The sequence below is a fragment of the Marmota monax genome, unplaced genomic scaffold (assembly GCF_021218885.2).
Source record: "Marmota monax isolate L192 unplaced genomic scaffold, Marmota_monax_Labrador192_F-V1.1 WCK01_AAM20220418_F8-fsc00404, whole genome shotgun sequence".
Taxonomy (NCBI): domain Eukaryota; kingdom Metazoa; phylum Chordata; class Mammalia; order Rodentia; family Sciuridae; genus Marmota; species Marmota monax.
Window position 1 is genome coordinate 311,153 of NW_026694380.1, and position 19,246 is coordinate 330,398.

General features: G+C 45.3%; 1 protein-coding gene, 1 long non-coding RNA gene and 2 other non-coding genes across 5 annotated transcripts; all 4 read left to right on the forward strand.

The window, feature by feature from the left end:
• The first annotated feature begins 8,539 nt into the window (after positions 1-8,539).
• Positions 8,540-11,019, forward strand: LOC124109353 (heat shock 70 kDa protein 1). The gene has a single exon (XM_046467922.2). It carries the CDS (start codon positions 8,727-8,729, stop codon positions 10,650-10,652), a length of 1,926 nt encoding a protein of 641 aa, XP_046323878.1. The 5' UTR covers positions 8,540-8,726; the 3' UTR covers positions 10,653-11,019.
• A 4,808-nt stretch (positions 11,020-15,827) lies between these two features.
• Positions 15,828-18,047, forward strand: LOC124109354 (uncharacterized). 2 transcript variants are annotated; one of them, XR_006856908.2, is made up of 5 exons: positions 15,828-15,984; positions 16,167-16,205; positions 16,438-16,478; positions 17,491-17,674; positions 17,842-18,047. It is a non-coding gene; the product is annotated as an uncharacterized LOC124109354 (long non-coding RNA). The 2 variants fall into 2 exon arrangements; XR_009228926.1 differs by lacking the exon at positions 16,438-16,478.
• LOC124109379 (small nucleolar RNA SNORD48) lies at positions 16,276-16,338 on the forward strand. The gene has a single exon (XR_006856918.1). It is a non-coding gene; the product is annotated as a small nucleolar RNA SNORD48 (small nucleolar RNA).
• Positions 17,100-17,166, forward strand: LOC124109378 (small nucleolar RNA SNORD52). The gene has a single exon (XR_006856917.1). It is a non-coding gene; the product is annotated as a small nucleolar RNA SNORD52 (small nucleolar RNA).
• Positions 18,048-19,246: the final 1,199 nt, after the last annotated feature.

Sequence of the window (19,246 nt, forward strand, 5' to 3'; positions counted from 1 at the left end):
GGTGGCTCAGTTCCAGAGGCTGAGACAGGAGAATTGCGAGTTCAAAGCCAGTCTCAGCAAAGATGAGGGGCTAAGCAACTCAGTAAGATCATGTCTCTAATAAAATACAAAATCTGGGGGGGGTGGCTGGGGATGTGGTTCAAGTGGTAGCGCGCTAAAAATAAAATAAAGATGTTGTGTCCACCAAAAACTAAAATATTAAAAAAAATTCTCTCTCTTAAAAAAATTAAATAAAATAAAAAATACACAAAATAGGGCTGGAGATGTAGCTCAGTGGTTGAGTGCCCCTGAGTTCAATCCCCAGTACAAAAATAAAATAAATCAAAATGGTTAATTTTAAATAAGTGAATTATTCATAGTACTGGTGATCAAACCTTATACATGCCAGGCAAGCACTCTACCACTGAGCTATATCACAACGTGTTAGTAAATTTTTTATTCTTTTTTTGGTACTGACTCAGGGGTTCTTTACCACCAAGCTACATTGCCAGCCCTTTACACCCCTTTTTTTGGTACCAGAGATTGAACCCAGGGGTGTTTAACCACTGAACCACTTTTCAGCCCTTTTTAAAAAACTTTTTATTTTGAGACAGGGTCTCATTAAATTGCTTAGGGCCTTGCTAAATTGCTGCAGCTGGTCTCAAACTTAAAATCCTCCTGAGTTGCTGGTTTTACAGATTTGTGCCACCACACCTGGCCCATTTTTAAAATTTTGAAATAGGGTTTCACTAAATTGCTTAGGGCCTTGGTAAGTTACTGAGGTAAGCCTCAAATTTCCAGTCCTCCTGCCTTGCTGGGATTATGGGCATGAGCCACTGTGCCCAGCCTATTAGTGAATGTATCAACAAAAGATAATACAAAAATTAAATTGAGCTGGAAAAATGGCACACACCTATAATTGCAGATACTGGGGAAGCTGAGGCAGAAGCATCTGAAGTTTCAGGCCAGTCTGGGCAATTTAGCAAGAGTCTGTCTCAATATAAAAAAGGGCTGAGGGTGTAACTCAGTGGTAGGGTGCTTGCCTACTAGCATGTGCCACACCCTGTATGGAATCTCCAGTAGTGTAAAACTATTGGTATTACATAAAAGCATTTTGTGAGCTGATGTGTACCTCAAAGCCCATTAAACCTTTTACTAAATAGTGGCTTTAAAGAAAATCCAGTATTGTGAAAATGGCTTATGCAGGAAGACCTTGCACTGTAAATGGAGAAGGAATCTTTCAGAGATGCTTAGGTTTCCAGCCAGCCAATAGAGACATTTAAACCTCATGATAGCTGAACTGTATAGCAAAATGTAAATCAATATTCATGGAAATATGGATTTATTATAGGACAGTCTTTCCCCCTAGACCTGGAGTAGCATTTATGATCATTATCTCTAGACAAGGGGTCCTCTAAACACCATTATCCCTATATTGAGGAAAGGGTGAGCAGGATGGGGGGACGGATGGGGGAAGGACCTACCTATTAATCCCAGTTTGATAAGAGAAATCTTCAGAAACAACATTAATGGAGAAAATAAGAGCTTCCAATGGCCAAATCAATCAAGGTTATTGGCAGATGCTTAATTAAAACAATAAGTTATTGCCTGCCTGCATACTCTAGCAACGAATACTTTGAAATGTTCACTTTATAACCTCAAGGAAATCAGGCTGGAAGAATTGCAGAATTAATAAAGAGAATGAAGTACTATAGATGGAAGAAGTGATATGTGGGGCATCAAAGGTACTTTGATGTAGGAGAGGTTTATCAGGAAAAATAACTGTAGGTGTGGAAAGAATTTTCAAAATCAGTACCTGGGCTGGGGATATAGCTCAGTTGGCAGGGTGCTTGCCCTGCATGCACAAGGCCGGGTTTGATCCCCAGCACCACAAATTAAATAAAATAAAAATATTGCTATTAAAATCAAGTATCCTCCCTGATTATAATCACGTCCTGCTTTCCTATGGGCCTCAGAAAACACCCGGGCATTTGAACCCAGGATATGCTTTACTGGCAACATACATTTGTTGTTATTCCTGGTCTTAGAACCAAGGTTCTGACACCCTCCAAAGATGAAGAAAGGATACCAAAGAAAACAATCATTTTTTACAAATGTGGAAAAAAGTGGGCAGGTACAGGGTTTTTAATAAAAGAGGAGATGGAGTTATTTAAAGTTATTTAAGGCTAGAAACCAGTATTGCCGATTTTAAGGGAGCGAGCGAGTCTTACGTAGGAATAAGAAAGTAACTCTCCACATCAGTCCACCAGTCTGAAAGAGCAAGCCCACCAAACCTTCTCCCTTTCCTTGCACTTGGTATTTAAATGGATGTTAAGGGGTGGCAGCCAGGGGATTCAGGACGCAGAGGCAAGCCCGCCCCTTAACGGCCAGATCAAGTTCTGCCAGAGAGGGCTAGGGAGGGATGGAGCCGGGGAACAGCGTGAGGCAGTCCAGGAGCCCGGACACCGGGAAACACTCCCGAGAGTCTTCGATCCCCTGGGGAGGCGGTGAGGTGGCGGCACAAGCAGCCCACAGATCCCATCCTCGCCGCTACGGTTGGTCGCCGGTCCTCGCCCACACCTATACAAGCTTTAACGGTGGGGACATTGTTTTCTCGCCTCTGGCCGCGTAATTCATCTGGTTGAGTAAAAGTTACGAAAGTTTCCCAAACTTCCGCCTGATAAATTAGTGCTCGCAGCCACTCGGGTGGCAGAGGGACTAAGGATGGCTCTAGCCTGGGAGTTCCGAGCCAACCTGGGCAACTCAGCGAGACTTCGTCTCAAAACAAACAAAAAGTTCTCTAGTAGTATGAGAAAAACTCTTTAAGGTCTCTCCTCAACCCTGGTTGGGGTGGGGACGGGGACGGGGACTCGAAAATTGCAGGCACTGGCCAGGAGGCCCAGCGACCCTCATGACCCCGGCGACCGCCCTGCCCGCTCCTCCCGTTGTTTTCTCGGGACGTCAGGCGTGGGCGCCTTTTGCCCTAGCTCTGACTATGCTCAGACCTGTCTCCAGTTTTCTGATCTCAAAGCGGGGACCGCCCTGTTGTTATTCTTAGGAACACTCCTCAACAAACAAACTGCTCCCTACCCCTCAACCCCGCCCTAGAACATCAAGCTTAGTCAGAACTCTACATTTAATATCCAGAAGATTCCGAGAACTATGTGCCAGGCTTTGCATGGCAATAAGGCTCCCCCCTCCTTTTCCCTATTTCTGACTAAGCAGTCAGTTCTAGAGAAACAGGGAGGAGGGGCTGGAAGAAGCTGGAAGGTCTGGAAGCTGATGGTGTGGGGAATGGCCCAAAAAGGCATAGGGCCTGCAGGAGGGGAGTTTCAGGCTGGTCACATACCCACGGTGTCCCTAATGCTCACACAGGCCTGCCATCTACTCATTTTTTGGTTCTGTGTCCATTTGTTTCCTCTTTTGGGAAAACAAAAAAATCAGATTATACTCCTGTATAAGAAGGAGTACAATTACCATCTGGGTGAATAGATCAAGATATTGACCTGCTTTGATCTTTTGTGCCCATTTTTTGAAAATGAAAAGGTTTAACTGAATGGCTTGTGACTAAAGATCTTGAGGGAGGGGCGCGGGTGCAAGGAAGCATGCCTGTAATCCCAGCTGCTCCCGAGGCTAAGGCAGGAGGATTGTGAGTTCAAAGCCAGCCTCAGATATTTAGCGAAACATTTAGCATCTCATGAGACCCTGTCTCCAAACAAAATATAAAAAGGGGCTGGGGATATGTCTCAGTGGTTGAGCACCCCTGGGTTCAATCCTCGGTACCAGAAAAAAAAAAAAAGATCTTGAATCTGTACTTACATTAAGCAGAAAGTAATGCCATAGGGCTGGGGAAGTAGCTCAGTGGCAGAGTGCCTCCCTAGCATGAAGAAGCCCTAGGTTCAGTCCCCACTAATGCCATGAAAATAATGCTATAGTCCTGGTAGTAGTCTCCAACCTTGTAAGCACCTCAATAAAAATGATTAGGAAGGGGCTGTAGCTCAGTGGTAGAGCACTTGCCTAGTATGTGTGAGGCCCTGGGTTCCATATAAAAATAAATAAATAAAATAAAGGTATTGTGTCCATCTAAAAGTAGAAACTTAAAAAAAAAAAAAGACTAGGAAGTCTGACCTGAGGATATGGAGCCCCCAGGAAAAAATAAGGGAGAAGGGAGCAAACTTCTGAGCATCTACTATGTAACAGTCACTAAAATGTGTTCCTGTTACTCAATATCACCATCCTATGAAATAGATATTTTGTTTTAGAGATGAGCATAGAGAAATTTATGTGATTTAGTCAACTTCAAGTATTTTGTTTTTTTTAAAAAAGAAAAGGAAACCTGAACAAAAGTAGAATCCAGACACAAGCCCAGTCTTTCCCTTCCCAGAGGTTTTATACCCCCCTCCCCATCCCCATGAGGCTGAAAATCTCTTCCCATATTATTGAAGCCTTAGGTTGTTAAGAATGCCTAACTCTTGGGACTGGGGTTGTGGCTCAGTGGTAGGACACTTGCCTAGCATGTATGAGGTACTAGGTTTGATCCTCAGCACCACATAAAAATAAATAAATAAAATAAAGGCATAGGGCAGGCAGGAGGGGAGTTTCAGGCTGGAGATATATATATATATATATATATATATATATATATATATATATATATATATATTCAGTTGATAGAGTGCTTGCCTGGCATTGTGGTATTATGTTCATCTACAACTAAAAAAATATTTTAAAACAAATGTGCCTAACTCTAGATTTCATTATCAGTTGTCTCTTCTGGATATAGGTAGAATTATACCATCTTTTAAAATCAATAGCATTGAGGAGAAAACAGTGCAGTTTGAGAAACTATAAGAAAAAGGAAAGAGAAAGAAAAAAAGATTTTGCAGCATCAGGCTGAAGAAGGCTCTCTCCCTCCTCATTTAATGCTATGGCAGCCAGCATTTTTTTTTTTCAGTTGTTCATGGACCTTAATTTATTTATATGTGGTGCTGAGAATTAAAACCACTACCTCATATGTGTTAGGCAAGCACTCTATCACTGAGCTACAACCCCAGCCCCAGCTAGGATTCTTAATCTCCCCCCTTAAAAGCACCTAACAAGATGGGTGCAATGGTGCATGCCAGTAATCCCAGCAGTTCAGGAGGCTGAGGCAGGAAGATTGTGAGTTCAAAGCCAGCCTCAGCAAACGCGAGGTGCTAAGTAACTCAGTGAGACCCTGTCTCTAAATCAAATACAAAATAGGGCTGGGAATTTGGCTCAGTGCTCCTGAGTTCATTCCCCACTACTCCCTGCCCCCCCCCCCCCCCAAAAAAAAAGTACCTAACAGCTTTCCACTTTGGAATACTGAGCCCTGTTCCTTCCAAACATGGAAACCAATAAAAACCTGATTCCAAAATTAATGAAACATCTATTGTTTGTGCATGTGTGTATGTTATTTTTGTTTTTTGGTGCCATATGGCCCCAATCTTCTGAGGTTCTTATAGTCATCCTACATAGCATTTCCTGTCAGGAAATGGACAAGGAATAGCTAAGGGTATGGCTTAGTTAGTAGAATGTGTGCTTAGTGTGCACAAGGCCATGGTTCCATGTCCAGCACCAAAACTAAATAGTTGGTTTCCAGACCAGTCCACAGAGAAACATGACACAAAACGTAGATTGACTACAACTTAGAAAGACTCTTTTTAAAATTAAATATAAAAAGGACTGAGGGTATAGCTATGGTAAAAGCACCCCAGGATTCAATCGCCAGGACCAAAAAAAAAATTTAAAAAGGTAGGTCAACTATAATACTGTAGACTCTGACCACAGTGTGTAGCTTATTGTCTGATTCATGAAAGACAGTATTTCCAATGAATCTGTTTCTGCTACCCCAGCAGAAGCCAGATTAGAGAACTTATCACCATGTCCACCTGCCAGACAGTGGAGACAGTGATGTTCTTTTCTTCAAGCCAATAGAGAAGTATTCTATTTTGAAGTACTGCAGATTGAACTCAGGGATACTTTATCCCTGAGCTACATTCCCCATCCTTTTAATTAATTAATTAATTATTTTAGTGTTTTGAGGTAGGGTCTCACTAAGTTGCTGAGGCTGGCCTTCAAACTTGGTGATCTCTAGCTTTGGCCTCCCAAGTCTCTGGGATTACAGGAGTCCAACACCACACCACTACCTCACATGTGCTAGGCAAGCACTCTATCAGCCCCTGAATTGCAAATTTGGAGAGAAGAAGTGAATCTAGAAACTGCCAGTGGTAACAACCAATGGCAATGAGGCTTCCTTCCAGAAGGTGGGAGCAAGTCTTGCGTATCTCTGGACATGTTGATACACTTTGGGCAGTTAAAATGGAACTCCTGCCAGAGTTGGAGAGAGTAATGGAAAATCCCTGAAGTTTGACCAGTTTGACTGGATTAAGGAGGTGATTCATTAGAGAACTGCATCTGAATGTAAAAGTAGTTTGTCTACCTACACACACACACACACACAGAAGCAATCTCTTTGCAACATCAGTTTAGATCAGCAAATTGAAGAAAAAAATAACTATGCTTGATTCCAGGAAGATGTTTAGACAGTGCACAGGTGTGTGTGTTTGTGTCCCTATCCATATGAAGCACTGTTCAAAATCCTTCATTAAAAATTGCCTCCTCTGAGTTGGGTGTAGTGGCCTGTAATCCCAGCAATTTGGGAGGCTGAGACTGGGGGATTGCAAATTTGAGGCGGCCTCAGCAATTTAGCCAGGACCTTAACAACTCTGTGAGACCCTGTCTCAAAAATTAAAAAAAAAAAAAGGCAGATGTAGTTCAATGGTTAAGCACCCTGAGTTCAGTCCCTGATATCAAGCAAATAAAACTGCATCCTCCCACCTATGCTCAGGACATATGAGTATTGCAATTAAGTGTTTTCATCCATGGGTTAATTAATTCAATGTTTAAATGGCCCTCACGTTTTCATTTCAGGCACTATCGAGTGGTCTTTCCTCCCTAAAATGGATGAAGAAAAAAATAAATTAACAAATGTAGCCAGTGTGGTGGGGCATGCCTGTAATCCCAGCGATCTGGGAGGCTGCAGAAGAAGGATTGAAAGTTAAGGCGACTCTTGAGCAACCTAAGGAGACCCTGTCTCAAAAAATTTAAAAATAGGGACTGGGGATATAGCTCAGTTGATAGAGTGCTTGCCTGGCATGCAGGAGACTCTGGGTTCAATCCCCAGCATCACTAAATAAATAAATAAAAATTGAAAAAATAAAAAAGGGCTGGGGCAATTTACCAGTGGTAAGAGTGCCCCTGCGTTCAATCCCCAGTAAATACACACACACACACACACACAAATATCAAATATAATTGTACTCAAAACAGGAAGTGCAGGAAGTTGGTATCTAGGATAAAAAAACTTAACTAGATAAATTAGAATGTGGGTTCCAACCACTTTTACCTTCAAAGAAAATGATGCCTTTAAAGAAGAGAGAACATCCCTAACCCCTTCCCTGAATGTTCACCACCCTGTGACATTGACTGAAAGTGGTGAACAGCCTAGGAGTTGTAGGTACAGGCAGAATATCAAACTCAGAACTTGGAGGTTAACCTCCACCATCAGGGACTGAACCAGGAATTAAGGACAAGGCAGAAAGGAGAGCGAGAGTGGCTGGAACTCCGTGAGGGAAAGAGATGACCAAGAGTCTTTAAAGCCAGTCCACATTCCACTAAAAAAAAAAAAAAAATTTTTTTTGTCTTACTAAAGCAGATTGAAATCTGAGGCAAAATGGGTCCCCGGTCCCTGGGCGCGGCCAATCCAGCTCTGCTTGCACCACGGCCTCACTCAGGTCTCCCTAGACTTCCTTCCTCAGATTCGGAGAACTGTCTCATTCTACCCACCATGTTTTTACACCATTACTATTCTCTTCAGAATCCAAAGCCGCCCACCCCATCAGAAGATACTCCATTCGCATAGGTAAAAAATGATGAGGCAGACGAACAGAAACACCGAGACCTACTTCAATCCCTCCCATTTTAAACCTATGATTGGCGCGGGGAGCCAAGCATTCCTCAGGCAGCGCAGGCCCTCTGGCCCATCCCTCATTCCCACCCGCAGCCAAGTCAGTCTCTTTGGTCCACCATTACCCCGCCTCCTTAAAACCTCCGCGACTTTCTGTGTACTGGGTGTCCCGTGGAGAGACTTTATTCCTTCCTTAAACACCCAGAACTCGTTTGATTCCCACCAGCCACTCACCGCCCTACAACCCAAGCCTAAAGCTGGCCCTTGCGGTCATTTCACTCTAAGGGGCTGGCCGCCAGCAAAGCCATGGAAACGCAGGCGACAACAACCTCCTGCCCCCCTCCGCACTCGCCCTCCCCTCCGGGCTCCCGATCCCCTCCAGTGAACCCCAGAAGCGTCTGGAGAGTTCTGGGGAGGGGCGGCACCCTCGCCTCTGATTGGTCCTGGGAGGACAGGGGCAGAACGCCAGGAGAAACCCCTGGAACATTCCGGTCCCGACAGCCTCATCCGGCACGGCAATTGGCCCAAGAGGGAGCAGGCGGGGCTCCATGGCGACGTATAAAGCCCCAGCGGGCTGCAGGCTGAGCAACGGCGAGCCTCAGCAGCAGCAGCTGACATAGGCGGCTTTTCAGCGTTCCGTGAGCGCACACCCGAGCGGTCGGCTTTCGACTTTCATCCAGGACCGAGCTTTTCTTCGCGGGTCGCGTCCCCCCACCGCAGCCAGAAGCTCAGCTTAGATCCCAGAGAGCGGAGCACCGACATGGCCAAAGCCACGGCGATCGGCATCGACCTGGGCACCACCTACTCTTGCGTGGGGGTGTTCCAGCACGGCAAGGTGGAGATCATCGCCAACGACCAGGGCAACCGCACTACCCCCAGCTACGTGGCCTTCACGGACACCGAGCGGCTCATCGGCGATGCGGCCAAGAACCAGGTGGCGCTGAACCCTCAGAACACGGTGTTCGACGCGAAGCGGCTGATCGGCCGCAAGTTCGGCGACCCGGTGGTGCAGTCGGACATGAAGCACTGGCCCTTCCAGGTGATCAACGACGGCGACAAGCCCAAGGTGCAGGTGAGCTACAAGGGCGAGAGCAAAGCGTTCTACCCGGAGGAGATCTCTTCCATGGTGCTGACCAAGATGAAGGAGATCGCCGAGGCGTACCTGGGCTACCCGGTGACCAACGCGGTGATCACCGTGCCGGCCTACTTCAACGACTCGCAGCGCCAGGCCACCAAGGACGCGGGCGTGATCGCCGGGCTCAACGTGCTGAGGATCATCAACGAGCCCACGGCGGCCGCCATCGCCTACGGCCTGGACCGCACCGGCAAGGGGGAGCGCAACGTGCTTATCTTTGACCTGGGAGGAGGCACCTTCGACGTGTCCATCCTGACGATCGACGACGGCATCTTCGAAGTGAAGGCCACTGCCGGCGACACGCACCTGGGCGGGGAGGACTTCGACAACCGGCTGGTGAACCACTTCGTGGAGGAGTTCAAGAGGAAACACAAGAAGGACATCAGCCAGAACAAGCGAGCTGTGAGGCGGCTGCGCACCGCCTGCGAGAGGGCCAAGAGGACCCTGTCGTCCAGCACGCAGGCCAGCCTGGAGATCGACTCCCTATTCGAGGGCATCGACTTCTACACGTCCATCACCAGGGCGAGGTTCGAGGAGCTGTGCTCCGACCTGTTCCGTGGCACCCTGGAGCCAGTGGAGAAGGCCCTGCGGGACGCCAAGCTGGACAAGGCGCAGATCCACGACCTGGTGCTGGTGGGCGGCTCCACCCGCATCCCCAAGGTGCAGAAGCTGCTGCAAGACTTCTTCAACGGTCGCGACCTCAACAAGAGCATCAACCCTGATGAGGCGGTGGCCTACGGGGCGGCGGTGCAGGCCGCCATCCTGATGGGGGACAAGTCAGAGAACGTACAGGACCTGCTGCTGCTGGACGTGGCGCCCCTGTCGCTGGGGCTGGAGACGGCCGGGGGCGTGATGACCGCCCTGATCAAGCGCAACTCCACCATCCCCACCAAGCAGACGCAGATCTTCACCACGTACTCGGACAACCAGCCCGGGGTGCTGATCCAGGTGTACGAGGGCGAGCGGGCCATGACGCGAGACAACAACCTGTTGGGGCGCTTCGAGCTGAGCGGCATCCCCCCTGCCCCCAGGGGCGTGCCCCAGATCGAGGTGACCTTTGACATCGACGCCAACGGCATCCTGAACGTCACGGCCACCGACAAGAGCACGGGCAAGGCCAACAAGATCACCATCACCAATGACAAGGGCCGCCTGAGCAAGGAGGAGATCGAGCGCATGGTGCAGGAGGCAGAGAAGTACAAGGCCGAGGACGAGGTGCAGCGCGAGAGGGTGTCTGCCAAGAACGCCCTGGAGTCCTATGCCTTCAACATGAAGAGCGCCGTGGAGGACGAGGGGCTCAAGGGCAAGATCAGCGAGGCCGACAAGAAGAAGGTGCTGGACAAGTGCCAGGAGGTCCTTTCCTGGCTGGACGCCAACACCCTGGCCGAGAAGGATGAGTTTGAGCACAAGAGGAAGGAGCTGGAGCAGGTGTGTAACCCCATCATCAGTGGACTGTACCAGGGTGCGGGTGGCTCCGGGGCTGGAGGCTTTGGAGCTCAGGCCCCCAAAGGGGGCTCTGGGTCTGGCCCCACCATCGAGGAGGTGGATTAGAGGTCTTTCTTTCTTCCCTCCCTCCATGTTTTTCCTGTCGTTGAGACCCACTGTTGGGACTCCAGGGCTTTGCTGTTTGCCCTCTGTTATTATCCAACTTCAGTTTTCTGCTGCTGACTTTTTTCTAAAGTGACTGTTGTATCTGGAAGGTAACTATAGCTGAATGTCATTATATTTTTGTGGTGTAAGCCATGTGTCCTTTAGGTTTAATGTAAGTTAACACTGTGAGGATGTTTTTCCTCTTTTTTCTTGTCTTCATATCAACACTGCCACCCTGTGTTACAGTTTTTGCTTTGCAACGCTACAAGATCAGGGAAATTTTTTTTTTAATAACTAAAGGATGAAAAATAAAATATTTAGAACTGTGCTTGTCTATTTGTATTTGTGGAGGAAAAAATGCATTCTTCATATGTGTGAATTCTATAGATACGTGAAGACCAGGACAGCAGTACTGAAGGAGAGGGACACATAGGAGTCATGATTCTGGACACTTTTGTTAGAATTTATATATGGGGAGAAAAAAAATTGTCAGGTACTCATTTCCATGCAAGTGTGATTTATTTTATGGGTAAATAGGGTTTTGTGGGATGAAAGGTTGGTATGGGTTAAGAACTGGAAATGGAGAAAGGCACTGTCCAAAGGGGCTCATCTGTGCTTATTCTAAATCCAAAGCTTCACATTTCATTGCTGTCTTACCTGCTATCCAGACTTTGATGTAGGTGACAGCTGTGGACAAATATCAACAATGAGTTGGAAGTTCAACTCTGGCTCTGAAATCCCAACTGGATAACCAAGCACCATTTCTGTAGATTGTTAGCATTGGTAGCTTCCTCCTGAACTATTTTGTATAAATGGCCTCACTTCAAAGTTCTAACATCATTTTGCACAGAAATGCAAATAGACAAACAACATTTTCAGCCATGATCACCCTAGATCCAAATTAATCAATTTGGATTATGGAGGAGAGAGATAATATACACCATACCTAGATCCTTTTCACCCTCTGGTCTTCCTACCACCACTGTCTACATTAGTTTTTTTTTTTTTTTTAATATGTATTTTTTAGCTGGAGTTGAACACAATACCCTTGTTTTGTTTATTTATTTTATGTGGTACTGAGGATCGAACCCAGGGCCTCTCACATGCTAGATGAGCACTCTACCGCCCAGCCACAGCCCCAAAGTTCTACATTAGGTATTTTAAAGTTATTTTTTCACAGTTTAGTATATGGAGCTAGTCACTTCAGCTGAATCTAGGCCATGATCAGAGAGTAATAGGTGATGGTTTTAGAACTAAAATTCCCCCCCACACACACACTTCCTGGATCTCCTTGCATAATATTCCTTTTTGGTGATGGTTTAACCCCCAGATTTAGTAATCGGTAGTCTTTTTTTTTTTTTCTTTGTTTTTTTAAATCTGGTGCCTGGGATCAAACCCAGTGCCTCACACATGCTAGGCAAGCACTCTACCACTGAGCCACAACCTCAGCTCATCACAATCAGTAGTCTTGAGCAATAGCAGTGTAAAATAGATTTAATTATGACGAAAGAGATGAAGAAAAATGGTGCACAGGGGGCTTTGTAGCTCAGTAATAGAGCACTTGCCTAGTTTGAGTGTCAGCTTTACGTAAAAATAAAGATACTTTGTCCATCTACAAGTAAAGATATATATATTTTTAAATGCTGCACAGCGTAGAGCTGGGAATAATCAAGTTGATAGTGGGCTTTCCTCATCCTCATTCTCTTCCCTTAGGATTCTTCCTGCTGTAGCAGTTAGGTGTCCTTAACCTCCTTTAATCTTGAGAATCATCATCCTCAAACTGGCAGCTTGGAATTGAACAGATTAGCAAGATTTGCATTACTTTTTTTTTTTTTTTGGTGTGGGGGGGATTGAACTAGGGGGTGCTTAACCATTGAGCCACATCACCAGTATTTTTTTTTTTTCTGGAGACAGGGTGTCACTAAGTTATTTTGGGCCTCCCTAAGTTATGGAGGCTAGTTTTGAACTTGGGATCCTCCTGTCTCAGCCTTTCAAGTCACTGAATTACAGTTGTATACCACTGCATCCAGCAACAGACTGGCATTCCATGGTAAACCTTTCATACAGTCCTTACCCTGTGGGAAAATAAACTGTTCTAAAAATATCAATATAGAATGCTTTCTTGGAAGCTCAATGAAAAGGAAAACAGTTTGGTTTCTGGATCAATTTTTGTGTGTGTGTGTGTATGGTGCTGGGGATTGAACCTAAGGCCTTGTGAGTATGAAGGAAGCACTTTACCAACTACGTTACATCCCCAGCCCCGGACCAGTTCTCAAAGGCTTGTTTTGCTTGTGAGAAAGGTGGGCTATAATAATAATAACCGTTGACTCAGCATATGGGAAATGCAGTGTCACTATTGTAGCAGCTGGAATTGGGGCTTTCTACCCACCCTCCCCCTTTTTTTTAACAGGCACTAGAGGGAAAAAATCCTTTATCTTCAAGCCGTTAGAACAATCGTTCTCCACTCTAGTGGTATAAGAAAATCATTTGGGGGCTTAGGATATAGCTTAATGGTAGAGGCTTGTCTGGCATGTACAATGCCCTGCAATCAATTCCTAGCATCATAAAAATAGAATGAGGGCCTGAGGTTGTGACTCAGTGGTAAAGCGCTTGCCTAGCACCTGTGAGACACTGGGTTCGATTCTCAGCACCACATAAAAATAAATAAAAGACCACCAACAACTAATAAAATATTTTTAAAAAATAGAATGAGCCCAACACAGTGCTGCAGCCCTGTAATCCCAGTGGTTGGGAAGGCTGAGGTAGGAGGATCATGAGTTCAAAGCCAGCCTAATCAATGGCTAGGTGCTAAGCAATTCAGTGAGAGACCCTGTCTCTAAATAAAATACAAGATAGGCTTGGGAATGTGGTTCAGTGGTTGAGTGCCCCTGAGTTCAATCCCCAGTACCCAAAAAAAAAAAAAAAAAAAAAAAAAAAGAATCAAATTGGGGAGAAAGAAAAAAAAAAATGGTGCTGTAATCCCAGCAATGTGGGAGACTGAGACAGGAGAATCACAGATTCAGCACCAACCTCAGCCATTAGCAAGACTCCGTTTCATTTAAAATTAAAAAAAAAAAAAAAAAAATTGAAAGGGCCAGGTATGAAGTGTAGCCAAAGCTGAGAAAAACCACTGAAAACCAGAGGCTGTTCCTGATTTTTATTTTAGGAGGATAGGGGCATCACTAGGGAGTACAGCAAGGTGTCTTAACAGCAGCACTTGTTGGTAAGAGGCTTTCTGCTGTAAATTGGAGTCTGAAGGCTTGAAAGAGGCAATTCACTGGCAGCAACAGCAATAAGTACAAGATAGGGAAATCGCCAGCAAGTTTATTGGGCCAAAAAAGAGAATTTCTCAACTACTCAGAAAGCTGAGGTAGAAATAAGTTCAAGGCCAGCCTAGGCAATTTAGGTGCCAAAACACCACACCAAACATTATGTGCATTTATAAATGAGGAATGAGGGGTTTTAGGAGGTGGGATTTGCAATGACACTTATGAGTTGGTGGATTAAGGACCAAGAGCAAATACCTAAGGAAGATTTCTATTTTTGTTGTTTTGTTTGGGGTACTGGGGATTAAACTAAGGGATGCTCTACCACTGAGCTACAACCCCAGCCCTTTTTATTTTAGGTTGGGCTGGTTGTGATTCTCCTGCCTTGGTGGCTCCCTAAGATTTGTGAGGGAGAAAAACACTAGGAGGGGAGAAAACTGTCCCTGCTCTTGCCACCTCACCCCAATTTGGTTTGCTTTCAATCCTCCCTCCCCCCAGGCCAGCTCCAAACATAAGGCACTATTCAGAGGGCACTGAACACTTCCACCAACTTTCAGGGTACTCTCATTCTAACGTTGCTTATAAAAAGAACATGTAGCTAGACATACGAGTAATCCCAGTAGCTCAGATGGCTGAGGCAGGAGGATTGCAAGTTCAAAGCCAGCCTCAGCAATGGCGAGGTGCTAGGCGACTCAGTGAGACTTTGTCTCTAAATCAAATACAAAAGAGGGCTGGGGAAATTCCCTGGCCAGTGCCCCTGAGTTCAATTCCCAGTATCAAAATAATAATAATAATAAATTTTTAAAAATAAGGGCTGGGGATGTGGCTCTGTGGTAAAGCGTCTGTGGGTTCAACCATAAGTTGGGGGGGGGGAGAGACCGAACACATATAACAGGGGGAAATGAGGAATAATTGTGGAGTGGCACAACGTTTTACTTTTGGGAAGATAAAAAAGTTCTGGAGATTCTGTGCACAATAACGTGAATATATTATAATTACTCAACTGTACAGATGGTTAAAAAAAAAGTTTTAAACGTGTAGTTTATTGCATGACTATTATCTTTTTAAAAATCACCATTATATCAATAAAGTTGATTAAAAGCAAAAAAAAAAAAAAAAAAAAAAGAAGCAGCAGCAGCAGCAGCAGCTTAATGTGCCTGAACAAATTCAGATTTCGCTGGCTGGAACGAGTGAGTCCCCTGGAATGGAGTGGACACGACCCAAAGCTGGGGAGGGTTATAACGGGAGAAGTCCCAGAGTCATTAACGGGTCCAGAGCGTCCTGGCAGCGTCTCAGCGTCTTGAAGACGGTTTCGCTGGAAATGGTGGCGTACACCTGTACGCCAGAGGCTGAGGCAGAGAAGGAACATGAGTTCAGTATAAACAGCCTAGGCAACAATAACGATACCGTGCTTTAAAAAAAAGAAGAAAAGATAAGATTATAAAATTAAAAAGACTGGGCTGGGGATGTGGCTCAAGTGGTAGCGCGCTCGCCTGGCATGCGTGCAGCCGTGGTTCAATCCTCAGCACCACATACAAACAAAGATGTTGTGTCCGCCGAAAACTAAAAAATAAATATATTAAAAAAAAAAAAAAAAAAAAAAAAAAAGACCGCCTAGCTCCCGGGGCTCCTGCTGGCCAGGGACTTTCTCCCGTCTGGCCAGCCAGATCACCTGCTCATTTTGTTATTGTTTGTAAAAATTTGTAACCCATCCCTGCGTGTTTGTTCCGAAGATTGGGAATCCTACATTCAAGGCCTTTCTTTCACTTTGTTTTATTCCGTTTTGGACGAACGATGGGTAAACTACCGCGCTTCGAGCCAGGCATGTAAGAAGACAGCTATGCCCGTTAGGCCCCCGACCCGACGCGGCATAAATAGCTCCGGCTTCCGTTTGCCTACCTCTTTGTGCTGTGGACCGGTTGGTAGTAGTATGAGTCCTTTCGGTCCGCGTGGCGTCTTCCGCGGAACCTGCCGTTCAGTGTCGGGAAGGCACAGGGCACACCTTTGGTGTAGCAACCCGCCTGCAGGTACGCGGGGGCCTTGCTGGGAAAAGGGGACCGTAGACTTGGGCTGAGCGGGATGAATACCATTACAGACTAGAGTTTCTGATGTCTGCGTGACGCCAATGCTTAAAACTGACCCAGCCCTGGGCAGGGGGAACTCGACTGGATTCCCTCTGGTCTTTGCTAACTCATTGATTTCTTCACAGGCTCCTGATCCTCGCAGACGGGTCCTCAGCGCAGCGATGGTAAGTGGGTTGGTTGTACGAATAATTGCAAGATTTGGAGTCGCTGGCGGTCGACCTTGGGGGAGGACGGGGTAATGATGATTCCAGGTGATTCTGAGCGTGTCGCTGATGCCATCACCGCAGCGCGCTGACACCCCTCGTGCCAGAATTCTCAATGTCTGGGCTCGGGGAAGTTGGTGGCCAAGAACCCTTTTAATAATTATAATTTTTTGTTTTAAACTTCCTTATTTAGGGGTTTTAAGACGTCCATTGGTGTGTAATCCTTAAATAAAGGTTAGTATTAACTGCAAGAGTCCCAAATGCCTCTGAACCCTTTTGTTTCCCAGCTTTCATGGGGCGTTGGCGTCGGCGTCTGTTAGTTTCCTAATGAGCATGTACAACAGTGCCCATATTTCATGTGGTGGCTTTCCAGGGACCACTTTTGTTTTACATTTCTCTTGTGGTTCTTGTTCCTTTGTGATCACCTCTGGGTTTTTTGGGGGAGGAGGGGTACCAGGGATTGAACTGAGGGGCACTTGACTACTGAGCCACATCCCTCTCATATATTTGATTTAGACATGAGATCTCACTAAATTGCCTACCGCTTCGCCATTGCTGAGGCTGGCTTTGAACCCACGATCCTGCCTCAGCCTCTGGTGCAGCTGGGATTACAGGCATGGGCCATCATGCACAGCCCCCTCTGTATTTTTAAGTACAGTTAACACATCTATTCTAAAATATTTCTATTGTAAACTTGAGCTCATGTGGGTCCTCCAAGTGGAGCTATTCTCAACTGTATTCTTTTGTGCTCTTTCTTCAACTCCTCATTCCTTAAGTCCTTATATAGTAGGACTGTTGTCTTTGTACTGTATCCCCTCTCAGAATGGCTTCCCTTGATCCAGATCTTCCTTAAGTGAGAATGATGAATTTACAGACTAGAGTCTCTGATGCTGGTCCTGATGTCAAAAATAAGTTCTGACTCATTTAGGGAACTGGATACTTGGGTCTCTGGAGAAGGCTGCTTTTTTTTTTTTTTTTTTTTTTTTGGTAGATGGACAGCATGCCTTTATTTTATTTATTTTTATATGGAGCTAAGGATTGAATCTAGTGCCTCATACCTGTTAGGTCTGCCACTGAGCTACAGCCCCAGCCCCTTTCTGTTTTGTTTTGAGACAGGATTTTGCCAAACTACTGCTAGCCTCCTACCTTGAATTCCTCCTGCCTTAGCTTTCCAGTTTTCTGGATTATAGGGATGCACCGCCTGGTTAACGCCTGCTTGTTCTTTATGGTTGTCCTGTCTTTCTAGCATGAGAGTTCTGCAAGCCCAGCTAAGGGCAGTGCCCCTACCCAGAGATTCTTTGCTAACCTGAAGACTGAAAAGGTTTTGGAATCTACCCCATGGGACACTGTTGGGATGCTTAGGTTCCTGCTGTTGCATCCTCAGGCTGTCATGACAAGTGGAGAGCAACCCTTTCTCCCTGGTTACTATGGTGAGTCATTCACATTGGCTGTCACCCTGAGGGTAATAATGACCTTAAAACTACCAGATCTACTTAATTCTTCCCCTCCATCCCATGTGACAACTTCCCATCCAGCTTCATGGTTTTATTGCCGGTTGCCTGCATGGTTCTAATGTGTTCCTTTTGTGAAATTTCAGGATTTTGTTGACACAAAGGATGCTCTGATGTTGGACGGTTTCTATGAATATAACATCTTTCCTGTATTAAACTGAGCAGCTATGAAGCACAAATAACTGGCTAAAATTTTTGGGACCCTACCATTAAGTAGGATATTTGCTTGTGTTTTCTCATTTACAAGCACATGATTTTATTGGAAAAATTTCAATAAAATATTTTAAAGCAAGTAATGAATGGATTATTTGGTCTCTGGGTGGTACAAAAAGATAAGAACTATTCTGTGGTTTACTGCCTTTTTTTTTTTTTTTTTGGTATGTGTGTTAAGGAATTGAATTGAGGTCTTCTTCAGTTTGCTTTTTTTCTTTGTGTATTTTCCTGTATAATTTAGATCCCACTTTTCCATATACATTTCTGTTAACTTTGGGGGGGGGTAGATATTGAACCCAGGAGTGCTTTACCACTGAGCCACAACTCCAGCCCTTTTTTGTTTTTTGTTTTTGTGTGTGTGGTGCTAGGGATTGAACCCAGGGCCTTGTGCATACAAGGGAAATACTCTTATCAACTGAGCTATGTACCCAGCCCTTTTTTATGTATTGGAGACCAGTTCTCACTGACTTGCTGAGTCTGGCTTTGAACTTTTGATCTTCCTGTCTCAGCCTCCTGAGCCACTGGGATTATAGGCTTTTAAAAGCTGATGAGTGTCTCTCTGGTATATATTAGGATGTAAGTTTTTGTAACACCTGACTGGTGCTTGTACTGCATAAGAATAAGACACGCGCTCGCCTGGCATGCGTGGGGCCCGGGTTCGATCCTCAGCACCACATACAAAGATGTTGTGTCTGCCAAAAACTAAAAAATAAATATTAAAAGTTCTGTCTCTTAAAAAAAAAAGATTAAAAAAAAAAGAATAAGACATTGAGCTGGGTTTGGCACATGCCTAACAACCAGTGACTAGATCGAAAAGTTACAGGTCAGTCTAAGCAAATGAGACCCTGTCTCCAAAAGGGCTCACTCAATGATAGAATGCCCCTGGGTTCCATTCCCACTACCACAAAAAGATTATAGAATCACCTTGGACACTTATGCCCTCAAATTGAAAGATGTACATTGTTTAAAAAAAAAAAAAGTGCCTAGGGCTGGGGATATAGCTCAGTTGGTAGAGTGCTTGCCCTAGGTTCAATCCCCAGCACTACCTAAAATCTTAAAAAAAATGCCTACCACATAGCAAACCCTATATTGCTATGATCAGAAATTGTTTCTTCAAATTGAACAGTTGGTACCTCACTTACCATCTCTAATCCTTGGCCTTTTATTAGTGTGGGGGTGGGGATGCTGTGGATTTAACCCAGGAACCTTTAACCACTGATCCACATCCCTTGCCATTATCCTTTTTATGTTGGTCCTTGCTAAGTTTTTTGTTGTTTC

Bases quoted from the DNA above. Each gene is read 5' to 3' on its own strand.
- LOC124109353 (XM_046467922.2), top strand. From the start codon at position 8,727: ATGGCCAAAGCCACGGCGATCGGCATCGACCTGGGCACCACCTACTCT.